Below are 13,250 nucleotides of genomic sequence, written 5' to 3'. Positions count from 1 at the left end.
GCTAGTGGTCTGCCATATCACTCAATCATACATTTATGGCACTAGTAGAAAACAACTTGCTTCCAGCACCATAAAAACTATTGCAGATGCCAAAAAGGGGTTAAGTATAACCTCTAACCTTCCCCATCATATCCACAGTAAATCTGTTCTTAAAGTGCAAAGGTTGTTCATATATTCTGTATAAAATTGTTATCCACTTAGATCGTATGTCTAGCTTTAGTATTCTTATTATATCTTATTGATAGAGGCAGATTGTAGGACGCTGTAGTTTTCATGAATACTGTACAATGCACACACATTTATAATACCTGTTGATTGATTTACTCGACAATTATATGTTTTTCATGTCCTGTTTTCATTCTCTTGATGGTTTTTAGGTTTATTTAATAGCTACAGACTTGTGAACGGTGGTCAGAACTGTTCCGGTAGAGTCCAGGTATTATATGAAGGACAATGGATGGCAGTGTGCCGCTCTCATTGGAGTCTTCAAGCCGCTAATGTTCTCTGTAGGCAAATGAAATGTGGAGTTTTTGACTCCGTCCTGGGTGGAGATCATTTTAGGAAATACAATGCTACTACCACATACAAATTTGATTGTACAGGTACAGAAAACCACTTGGCAGAATGTGACATAACTGCACTTGGAAATGAGTGTCCATCCTGGGATACTGCTAGTGTTATATGCACAGGTAAGAGTCATATAATATTGGTCTATATATTACATATATTTCGATGCTGGCACAGCTAAAACCAGTTATTCTATTCAATAAAGAAAGAAAATCATACTTTTTGGGGCTATAAGGTATGTAGTGCTCAGGCATTTCTCTGGCAAGTCTCTGCCTTTTTTGAAGCCCACATTAGTCTATTGATTTGACACAAGTTTCCACTTCTGTCTTCAGAGAAGATCTAACTAGGATAAAAAAAAAGAAGAAGAGAAAGGTCTAGATGTACAACCATATAGGAGGATAAGTACATTTGAGGCAGCTGTTTTATAAGATGACGCCTCTAAGGTCTTGAGTTGTCGACTTCATTAAGGCCAGGATCACACATGCCGTTTTGATATAGTTTTTAGTTCAGTTTTTGACATTTCAAAACGCAATAAAAACTCTTTGTGAACCTGACCTAAATGTATTTATTTATTTTTTATTAATGTTTCAATGCATCTGTTGGGTGTGCTCAGGTCAATGGACATTTTGTTGTTGGCACTGTTGTCGAATATGTTTGCTGTTTTTGCAATAGGGGCTCAGTGGGGGTATCATATGTCAGAGATATATGTGAGCACTGTAGCTGAACGCTGCACAGCTCCACATGTATGGGAGGAGCTTCGTCTATTTATAGATGTGTTTCGGCACAATTGAGCCAATGGTGATGCAGATTGAGGGCTGATAGCATTAAGAGTTGACAGGCAGTGTGTGTGTGACGAGCAGCCAGAAGTAGAGGCAGCTGAGAGAGAGCTGCGGGTCCTAGTAGAGCAATTGCTTCAGAGAGGTGGTGGAGTGCCGGGCAGGGTACAAGCTACCGGATAAAAGGAGGCCTGAGTAGAGTTGGCTGTGCTGTTGAAGGGGGATTGCAGGAGGTGCCCATTGAATGGTGCACGTGTGGGACTGGCCTGAGAAAGGGAAGTGAGTACCTCCAGAGATTGTAACATAACATTTAATATATATATAATTGGATAATACAGAGATCTTTCTAATGATCTTTTTATATCTAGGCCTGTAACCATGACAAGGAGGCATCATCTATGTCTAGGGGTAAAAAGGTTTTACCATGACCACAGATGGGGATTCTTTACTTTAAGAGTAGTGAGACTATGAAACTCTCTGCCACAGGATATTGTGATGGTTGATTCTTTGAACAAGTTCAAGTAGGGCCTTCATGGCCTTCAGGTTATGAGTACTAGATTCTGGAGATGGAACTTTGATCCAGGGATTTATTCTGATTGCCATGTTTGGAGTGGGGGAGGAATTTTTCACCTAATGAGGCAATTCAATCAAACTCATGAGGGTTTTGCCTTCCTCTGGATTAACTCCATAGGATTATAGGTTGGACTTGATGGACCTGTTTCTTTTTTCAACCTTATCAACTATGTAACTATGTAACAGCTGAAATACTGACCAACTGTGGGTGGAATAACTATTCCCCACGTCAGTAGTGCCATTACCATCACCCCATTGCCTACATAACTCTCTCATTATACCTCTAAAATGGAAAATGAGTAACTTTGTGAATATTTTTCACTACAAAATTTCTACCGTTTTGTGTTTGCAGCTGCTATGTAGAACTTTATATCTTCATGGTAAAAGACAACAAACATCTTTGTATATTATGATCCTGTAGTCATAATCACTTTTATCTGTTACCTATTTCTCACTAAACTATAAAATGTTGATTAGGAAAAGGTCAGTGGCAAATGGAAGGGAGTATGACTGCAGAATCAGACTACACGGGGTATGTTTGTTGTCTGTTGCTATGGTGATGCATATGTCTGCATAGTCAGTGAGTTTTGAGCAGGCATGGATTTGGGCCAATATTTGTGGCATTTTCTCCCATTGCACATAATAAATGTGGACTAAACAATGTTTCCTTTTTAGAACACTTCAACTTTTCTCATCGCTTGTCGAATTTAGCGAGTAATGAGAAAAGTCACAAATTTTACCACATTTTAGTGGTGCCCTTTATGCCTAAAACTGGCGGAAACTACATAATAAATGTGGGCCTATATATCTGGCTATGTCTGTAGAAAAGAAGAACTAAAAATGTTCAAACTATAGTCACATAGTCACTTGTGAACTCTCTAGACCCGATTCTAGGAAACATTTAGAATGAAATATGTACAATAACAACATTATATAATGACAGGGAAGGAAGAGACGGTGAGGCTGATGGGTGGAGAGGATCATTGTGCCGGAAGACTGGATATTCTCACTAATAATACATGGAGCAGAGCTTTCAGTGACCAATGGGGCAGTAATGAGAGTAACGTTGTGTGCAGAGAATTACATTGTGGTCATGCAGTTGATACATTTAGAATCACAGCACCAACAACAATCAATAGTCATGTGTATCTTAGTGGATATTGTCAAGGAAATGAGACCCAACTAAAAGATTGTTCTGTTACTGAACCATCCGATATAATAACATGGACTGATCAGGAAAAAGAGATAGAAATCATCTGCTCAGGTATAGTAGTTTATATATAGCATGACTAGAGATTATATTATATTAAATATATTATATATGTATTGTATATTATTTGTTTCCTTTAATGCAGAAAGTAAACGTCTACGACTGGTAAATGGCACTGCCCGATGTGCTGGCAGAGTGGAGGTCTATCATAATGGAAGATGGGGGACGATCTGTGATGACTTCTGGGATAAAGAAGATGCTGATGTGGTTTGTAAGCAGCTGGATTGTGGCTATGCTATAAAAGCTACAACTGAAGCCTATTACGGAAGAGGAACTGGGGACATCTGGCTGGATGATGTAGAATGTGGAGGAAATGAAACGCACATCTGGAACTGTCCTTCAAAGGAATTTGGTGACCATGACTGTGGCCATAAAGAAGATGCAGGTGTAATATGTTCAGGTAAGAGAGTTTACTCTGTTCCTTAAAGAGGATCGGTAACCTCTTCTGACATGTCTATTTGAGTAAATACTTGAATTCCCCATGAAGTAACAATTCTGGAGCATCTTTTCTTAGAACTCTAGTTTGTGCCGTTCCTCTGATATTCATCCTGTAAATTCATTAATAAATGGACAACTGGGTGTTACCATTCACCTAGTCAAAGGGGCATGCCCCTACACAGTTTAAAATTGACAGCACTGATTGGATAGTGTCAGTCTGTGTAGGGACACACCCCCAAGTAGTAGCACAAAGTTGTCAATTTATTCATACATTTCTAGGTGGATTAACAGAGGAACGAGAAGAACAATATTTAGCAAAATTTGAACCATACACGGCGCTAATACACATAGAACCAAAGGACAGTAGGTGAAGTAGGGAATATTTAATGATAATAGGGCTACGCGTTTCAACGCTGAACTAGCTTTTTCCTCAGGCCAACATAGAGTTCGAAGAGAAGATGCTTCAGAATAGTTATGTTATGGGGAATACAATTATTTACTAAAATAAACATCTCATTAAGGGGGTGTATGATGACTCTTTATTCAGTAAAAGAATGTGTAGCAGAGAAAATTTACAAATGCAGTGATAAATGTGGCCCGATGCCTTGGGAAAAAGGTAAACTTCTTAAGTGATAGTAAATAACAGGGAGAAAATAGTAAACAGAAAAATATGGGCACAATAAGGTCAAATGATAACAAAGTATCAATCTAAAAAGAAAATGTAGTCATGTTCTGAAGAGGGTTGGCGAGTTCTAAGAGGAATGAAATACAGGATCTTTGTATATGGGATGGATGAAGTTAACCCAAAAAGCTATTGTATAAAGAGTTATTATGTACTGAAAAATTAACCATGGATGCTAAATACAAAAGTATTTTTCAGGGTTTTTAGTTCTAAATCAAGCCATAATAGAATAGTTTGTAGGTTAGAGTTAACCCAATTGAATGGGTAGCCTGTAGTGAAGGCATGGGTCCAGTGTTGGAGTTTATTGAAGCAGATACAGTCTGATATAGGAAGGTTTAGGTGTGAAAATTATGGCGGTATTGCATGCACAGTTGATGACCAACATGGTGGTCTGTGCTAGGCAGGACCACCATAGATGGTGGTAGATGCCTTTGGACTGATAACATATCCAATAGTGGTCTGACATTGCAGTGAGATTCTGTAGGGAAATCCGATAAGAGTTTGTAAATGAATAAAGAAAGAGAAGGCATTGGGCAGAATTTAAGAACAGTTTTCGGGCATTAAAAAGTTATACATTATGGTACATGCCATATTTGCGACTTTTTCTTGCTTTTCACTGCTCTAGCGACTTTCGAAAGAAGGGGTTAGGGCTTTATTGGCAGGGTCCAGGGCCACCCACGGCCCGACAAATTTACTATAATTGACGCATGGCACATGAACTCCCCAAGATACTTGCTCCGCTAGATAAATTTGTGGCATCTTACACCAGTGGTCTTCAGACTCAGAATGGTGTATGAATCTTAGTAAATTTGGGCCAATATCTAATGTTTTTATTAGTTATTATTCTTGTAACATTTTTTTAAACCAAACTACAGATATGTCCTTCCTTACCTTGCCTCTTATTTTAACATATGCTGAGATGTGTAGCACGAGATGACCAGCTTTGAAAAAAACAACAACACAATTTCGTGATATTCTGTCACTAGATGTATATGCTATATGTGTCCATGTATGGCCACCCAGTGGTTATGATGTGCGTTGCAGCCTGTCAAGGGTTTCGTTAACATGTCATGCTATGTATAAACAAACATACATTTTCTTGCAGAATTTTTGGATATTCGCTTGGTTGGTGGGTCACAGGAATGTGAAGGACGACTGGAAGTTTATTATAATGGAATTTGGGGCTCAGTGTGTAATAATGTTATGCCGGACTTGTCACTCTCTATTATCTGCAATCAGCTGAACTGTGGATTAAAAGGATATCTGGAGACAGATATAAACAGATATGGTGCCGGGAAACAGCCCTTCTGGGTGGATCATATTAACTGCACCAAGCATAGAAAATTGTTATGGGAGTGTCTATCATCTCCATGGAATATAAAATCCTGTAGTTCTAGAGAACTCGCAAATATAATATGTGAGTATCTACTGTTTATTATTATATCTCTAAAATACTGTATCACTTTTCTTTTGTTTTTAATCTGTTGTATATTTGACAAGACTTGATCATGCAATTCTGCCACCCAACAGGTATTCTCTTCATTTTACTACATTTTGAACCATCTAGAATTCTATGTCTTTGTAACTTTTTTTCGGACACTTTTAGTAAATACTCCCTTGATTGTATTAATTTTCTTTCTTAGGGCCTGTTCACATCAGCGTTGGCTTTCCGTTCCGGGGCTTCGTCGGAGGTTTCCGTCGGGTGAACGCTGCAATGGAAAGTCAAACTGAAAGTCGACTGCACTATTGATTCCATTGGAAAAACGGAAACCTGCCGCAATGGTGACGAACGGAAACCATTAACAATGTTTCCGTCACCATTGATATCAATGGTGACTGAAACGGAAGCTGTGGTTTCAGTTTGACTTTCCGTTGCGGGGTTCACCCGACAGAAACCTCCAACGGAACCCCGGAACGGAAAGCGAATGCTGATGTGAACAGGCCCTTAGAAAGACTTGCCACTTGCCAACAAAATTTCTTTATTTTGGGCAATGTTGGAAGTTACATAAATAATCTGATTTATTGCTATGAGAAACTGGCCCAATTTACAATTTTTAATCCTAAATGCAAAACATATCTCCCCCTCCCTGCTAATATTTGCAAACTAGCTCTCTTCTATAAGGAAGAAAACTGTCTTGCTAGTGGCCCCTAAAGGTGGCTAGACTATTTATGTGGGGTTCCATTATAACATTTTGTAGCATATTATTAAACGGCAAAAACATCTGTGGAAGGGGGGGGGTTGAGGTGTGTTAAAGAGGTTTTTCCATCACAGACATTTATGACATATTTACAGGATATGCCATAAATGTTAGATAGATGCGGGTCCCACCTCTGGGACCGGCATCTATCCCTAGAACTGTGCCCCCTAAACCGCGTTCTACTGCTCTCTGTTGCGGCTGAAGCGTTTGATTTCCGACCGTGAATTACGGAAACAGCATAGCTCGCTGAGCTATGCTGTTTCCGGAACTCCCATAGTAGTAAATGGCAGTAACAGAAGCAGCGTAGCATGCAGGCTATGCTGTATCCGTAACTACGTTTCAGTTCTATGGGACTTACGGAAACAGCGTAGCTCAGCGAGCTATGCTGTTTCCGTAATTCATGGTCGGAAATCAACACAGAGCAGTAGAATGAGGTTCTAGAGATAGGTGCAGGTCCAAGAGGTGGGACAACATCTATCTGACATTTATGGTATATCCTGTGGATATGTCATAAATGTCTCTCATGGGAAAACCCCTTTAATGTTCATCTTTGTCAAAGTTCAAACTGTGATGGAATAATCTCTAAACAGGCTGTAGTGAAGCCTACAGTAGTACTGGACAAACATCCTCTCCAAATTTATAACAAGGTGTTTACTGGCAAACTATAAAAAGTCCTTAAAATGGTAAAACAGGACATCAGTCGGTGTAGATGCTTCTTCAATGTCAGGATCAGCGTAAATACAGGCAGTTGGATGGTGGTCAGTAAGTGATGAGATATCCTAGACATATGCCACAACTTTTACACCATATTCAGCAAAGTATTTGTTCTTTTTTGTGTAAAATAATGACAACTCATGTGTTTTGTTTGCTTCTTTGTTTGTTTTCTAGCTTCTTTTGATCTATTAAAAGTGTTCTAGTGGTTAATTTTCTGTTTTCTACATTTCTTATTAAAGATATGCTTCTTCTAACTGAAAACATTTGATCATGTCTATGATATTTAGGTGTGGGAAACAGACCATCAGTTAAGAGCTGCCCAACATCCCAGCCTTGTTTAGGCAAGTACAAATATTTGACTGATAAATCATTAAAACCATACAAGCTGATCAATACCGTTTCAGTAGAGTGTAAATTCACTACAGATCATGTTCAATTAATTGCTTAGTCTTACCATACCAGTATCAATATATCATATCAATGAAAGTTTTTTTTTTTTTTTTTTTACCTAGAGCACTATGATAATCTAACCAGTATAGGTTGCTTATAATTTATTGAAGTATAAAAGCATACAAAGTCATAAAATAATTTACCAAAATCAAAGTTCATTTTAACTATTTCTTTAAATTTGCTATTGGTTGACACATGAAAACGGAAAAATAGCTTTAACAACTATCATATAATTTTGACATCAATACATAGACTGTGTTGCACTATATTGTACACTGTAAGCATTTCAGAAGTACTAATGGGAAACTTTAGTGAAAACCATAGTCTTCCAGTCTTCCATGTGAATTTTCATCTATAATGCTTGTGACATGCATGCTGCTGCGTAAATGCTTGCGACACGCATCCTGCTGCATACGTATATATATAAGTCCCATGTATATATTCATATATATATATATATATATATATATATATATATATATATATATATATATATATACACGACGTGTGTGTATATATATACATATACATATATATATATATATATATATATATATGTGTGTGTATGTATATATATATATATATATATATATATATATACATATATATGTATATATACGTGTATATATATATATATATATATATATATGTGTATATATATATATATATATATATATATATATAATATTTGCTTACCTTGATTACAGTAATTTATTTTCATTATTTGCTATACTAGACGATGACAGGATTCGTCTTACTGGAGGAGGAAACAACTGCTTCGGCAGAGTGGAAGTGTTTTTCCAGGGACGGTGGGGAGCAGTGTGTGATGATGAATGGGATATCAATGATGCAGAAGTCGTCTGCAGACAGATAGGATGTGGCTCTGCTATGAACGCCACTACAGAAGCCATGTTTGGAAAAGGAACCGGTCCCATTTGGCTGAGTGAGGTACAATGCAAAGGATATGAGCGAGCTCTGCAGGATTGCTGGTCTAAACGCTGGAATAAAAGTGACTGTCTCCATAAGGAAGATGCAGGAGTCATATGTCTTGGTATAGTCATTTCTTCTAAAATTATAATATAATTAACCTTGTTTATCTAACAGCTTTGATTTACCTTTATTATATTAGCCCATACAGTCTTTGCAGCATGTAGTGTCACTCTTTTCTACAATGTACTGTATATTGGAAAGAATGAGCGAAAGGCAAAATTGTTCAAAATTCTAAATCCATAAGAACATTTGGATTATATAATTGGACTAGCTATAAAGATATTAGGTTAAATCAAATTATTTATTAAGAAAAAAATCACCCACCAGTTATTGGTTATAAATTGGTCTAACCAAACTTCTAATCAAATTTTCCTAATTACTACAATAGTATCCTAACATACAAGGATTGTAAAATTGGATTTGGTACCTCAATATGCCGCCCTAGGTAAGGGCAGCAAACAACAGGGACAGGTCATTTCTCCTATAAAATATTGTGCCGGTTGGCTGATAGGAGAAATCAAAGGAAACACCAGACTCATAGTTATAAGTCTGATGTATTTGTGGGGAGAGTGCACCCCACACCTTTCCCTGCCCTCCTCATGGTGATTGACATATGCAGGTACATAGCAGCCAGCCGCCAATCAACATTATAGGTCATTAACACTACAGTAAATAAAAACTATCGCTGCATATTACTGTGCAGTAAGGGAGAAGTTGCCAAAACAATACCCCCTCTGAGACATCACTCATTGCTCTGCAGCTATTGGCTCTATATATATATATATATATATATATATATATATATATATATATATATATATATATATGCTACATATAATGCTGTAAATAATGAGATCTCTCTGCTATCTTTTAGATGGTATCTTCTGTATCTCATTAGGGTATGTGCACACGATAGCAGGCATTTACGTGTGAAAAGACAGACTGTTTTCAAGAGAAAACAGCTGCCTCGTTTCACACGTAAATGCTCCTCCTCGTATTATGTGAGGCGTCTGTGACGCTCGTAAATCTTGAGCTGCTCTTCATTGAGTTCAATGAAGAACAGCTCAAATTACGTTGCAAAGAAGTGTCCTGCACTTCTTTGCCGAGGCAGTCAATTTACGCGTCGTCGTTTGACAGAAGTACGTCGGCAAACCCATTCAAATGAAAGGGCAGATGTTTGCCGATGTATTGTAGCCCTATTTTCAGACGTAAAACGAGGCATAATACGGCTCGTTTACGTCTGAAAATAGGTCGTGTGAACCCAGCCTTGCTTACAATACTATGTGTAATTTAGGGGACTGGTAGAAAGCCTGTGTGGTGCAGCTTCAGCCACTTGCTGCAGAGCACTAAGTGATGTCAGAAAAGGGGGCATTGTTTTCACAACTTCTGCTGGTCAGCCCAGTAACATGCAGCAGTAGTTGTTGTTGTATTGATAATTGTCATGTCAAGGAACTATAGTGTACAGAATACCTTGAAAATATATATTTAGAATAAAATAATTAATGACCTTGGTATGAAAAATGACCCTAGTAGCTTCATTTTACTAATTAGGAAAATGTACTCAGAATTTATTTTTCATTTTACCCAAAAATATGAAATAGTATCCAAATACATAATGTGACTTAATGACACGTAAGACTGCTGAATGAGAAGTATAGAAGTGCTTATTGTAATATTAGCTTTTAAATTTATCATTCATAGGTCCAGAGGACAATTTTGCTGCTACTGTGTTGACCACAACGATAGGTAAAATATTTGGATGAAATGGAAATAAAGAAACAACTGACACAAAAATTTAATACGAATGTGTTTTTACTTAACCTATCTCTGAACCCGACATATCAGGAGATAAATGGCACAAGATGTTAAGCAAACATGTAAGAAAATGTATACATCCGACAGATGCCTCTGACGGATAACTTTCTGTCAGATACCCGTCGCCTATGGTCTCCCAAGTAAATTTTTCTAAAATATTTTAACATTTTGTTTTTTTTCTGAATGCCTGCTATGGATGCTATCTAGCTGCCATCTGTCGGCCTCAGACTGCCATGTTAAAAAACATATATGTTTTTAACGTATAACATGTAAACCTTTTTTCATAAATAATCATAATCACTATATTGGACCGTTTAAATTTACAAAGACAAATGCTTGATACTACAGCAAAATATTTAAAGTCCACACTCCAGAAGACATGAAGAAATGTTCCTTTCTTACATTTCATCTACTCGTTCTAGGTCAATGGAGAAAATATCATGAAGGTGATGGTGGGATGAGTGAACATTTTCTTCTTTATCGGGTCACAGTGACATCAAAATATCATTATTACTCTTGTACTGCAGATGATAGATAGATAAATAAATATGATATAGATATTAGATAGACAGACAGACAGACTCACAGACAGATAGATAGATAGATAGATAGATAGATAGATAGATAGATAGATAGATAGATAGATAGATAGATAGATAGATAGATAGATAGATAGATAGATAGATAGATATGAGATAGATAGATAGATAGATAGATAGATAGATAGATAGATAGATAGATAGATAGATAGATAGATAGATAGATAGATAGATAGATAGAATAGATAGATAGATAGATAGATAGATAGATAGATAGATAGATAGATAGATAGATAGATAGATAGATAGATAGATATGAGATAGATAGATAGATAGATAGATAGATAGATAGATAGATAGATAGACAGACAGACAGACAGACAGACAGACAGACAGACAGACAGATAGATAGATAGATAGATAGATAGATAGATAGATAGATAGATAGATAGATAGATAGATAGATAGAATAGATTAGATAGATAGAATAGATTAGATAGATAGATAGATAGATAGATAGATAGATAGATAGATAGATAGATAGATAGATAGATAGATAGATAGATAGATAGATAGATAGATGATAGATAAATAGATAGATAGATAGATAGATAGATAGATAGATAGATAGATAGATAGATAGATAGATAGATAGATAGATAGATAGATAGATAGATGAGATAGACAGACAGACAGACAGACAGACAGACAGATAGATAGATAGATAGATAGATAGATAGATAGATAGATAGATAGATAGATAGATAGATAGATAGATAGATAGATAGATAGATAGATAGTTAGATAGATAGATAGATAGATAGATAGATAGATAGATAGATAGATAGATAGATAGATAGATAGATAGATAGATAGATAGATAGAATAGATAGATAGATAGATAGATAGATAGATAGATAGATAGATAGATAGATAGATAGATAGATAGATAGATAGATAGATAGATAGATAGATAGATAGAATAGATAGATAGATAGATAGATAGATAGATAGATAGATAGATAGATAGATAGATAGATAGATAGATAGATAGATAGATATGAGATAGATAGATAGATAGATAGATAGATAGATAGATAGATAGATAGATAGATAGATAGATAGATAGATAGATAGATAGATAGATAGATAGATAGATAGATAGATAGATAGATAGATAGATAATTATTATTTTACTCTTGATTTTGTTTCTATTTTTTTATAGCCCGACGTACAACACCGCCATCTTCTTCTACTAGCTCAAATGTGTTTCTTATAATCTTCATTATTTTCCTAATCCTTTTTGGTATCGCGATTACTATAATAATATACTTGATAAGACAATCCAAGTGGTATCAAAAAGGTGAGTATAGTAATAATGATCATATTCATATCCGAAAATTTCCATGAGCAACGTTGAGCACAGGCATCTCATTTTAATATACAGACTTCTTACCATACCTAACTAACATATCCTATCAATCCTCCTCATAGAAATATCCATGATAGATTCATTGTGCCTTGTTGTGTATTGATTCCATTATTTATCTGTATGGAGCTCTATGGATGTAATGTTATACTGTTTCTTCAAATAAAACTAAACTCTACAATCAGTCCTCAGAAACTTCCCTTCCACTTCTTTCCATGAACCGGTGTATGAAGATATTGATTTCAGGATGATGGAGAAAAATGAGGACTTGTCCCAGAAATCTGGTAAATAAATCATAACAACTAACTTCAACCAATTTACTTTCAGCATTTCAGAACAATATGTTAGTTTGTTTTTAGAAATATGAACAATAAGGTCAAATCGAGTCATACATGTTAGTGAGTAAATCAAATACTTAATGTTTACCTATAACTATTATTATATAAGCTGGCAGCATGGGCAAAAACAAGACAGATCATTTTAAAGTTGATAAATGTAAAGTAATACACCTAGGGGGCAAGAATGGTATTAATGCATATACATTAAATGGAATAAAACTGGGGATAACGGAAGAAGAGAAGGACCTGGGTATTCTGGCTACAAATAAGTTGAGCAGCAGCACTCAATGTCAAGCAGCAGCTGCAAAAGCAAATAGGATTTTATGCTGTATAAAAAGAGGGATAAAAACCTGTGATTCAAATGTAGTATTACCCCTCTATAAATTCCTTGTAAGGCCACATCTTGAATATGGGATTGAGTTTTAGGCTCCACATTCTAAAAAAAGAGTATAGGAGAGCTGGAGAGGGTAC

General features: G+C 36.1%; 1 protein-coding gene across 1 annotated transcript in view; it reads left to right on the top strand.

Annotated features, from left to right (window-relative positions):
- Nucleotides 1-13,250, top strand: part of LOC142665100 (antigen WC1.1-like) — a 97,463-nt gene that overhangs the window by 13,162 nt on the left and 71,051 nt on the right. The window contains exons 7-14 of the mRNA XM_075844646.1: nt 378-689; nt 2,860-3,180; nt 3,272-3,586; nt 5,412-5,723; nt 8,405-8,719; nt 10,360-10,404; nt 12,238-12,375; nt 12,627-12,725. Coding sequence (XP_075700761.1) covers nt 378-689; nt 2,860-3,180; nt 3,272-3,586; nt 5,412-5,723; nt 8,405-8,719; nt 10,360-10,404; nt 12,238-12,375; nt 12,627-12,725 — 1,857 coding nt within the window. The remainder of the gene's footprint in view (nt 1-377; nt 690-2,859; nt 3,181-3,271; nt 3,587-5,411; nt 5,724-8,404; nt 8,720-10,359; nt 10,405-12,237; nt 12,376-12,626; nt 12,726-13,250) is intronic.

This window comes from Rhinoderma darwinii, chromosome 12 (assembly GCF_050947455.1).
Source record: "Rhinoderma darwinii isolate aRhiDar2 chromosome 12, aRhiDar2.hap1, whole genome shotgun sequence".
Taxonomy (NCBI): Eukaryota; Metazoa; Chordata; class Amphibia; order Anura; family Rhinodermatidae; genus Rhinoderma; species Rhinoderma darwinii.
The sequence above is the reverse complement of the archived record's forward strand: the minus strand, read 5'-3'. Positions and strand labels throughout refer to the sequence as shown.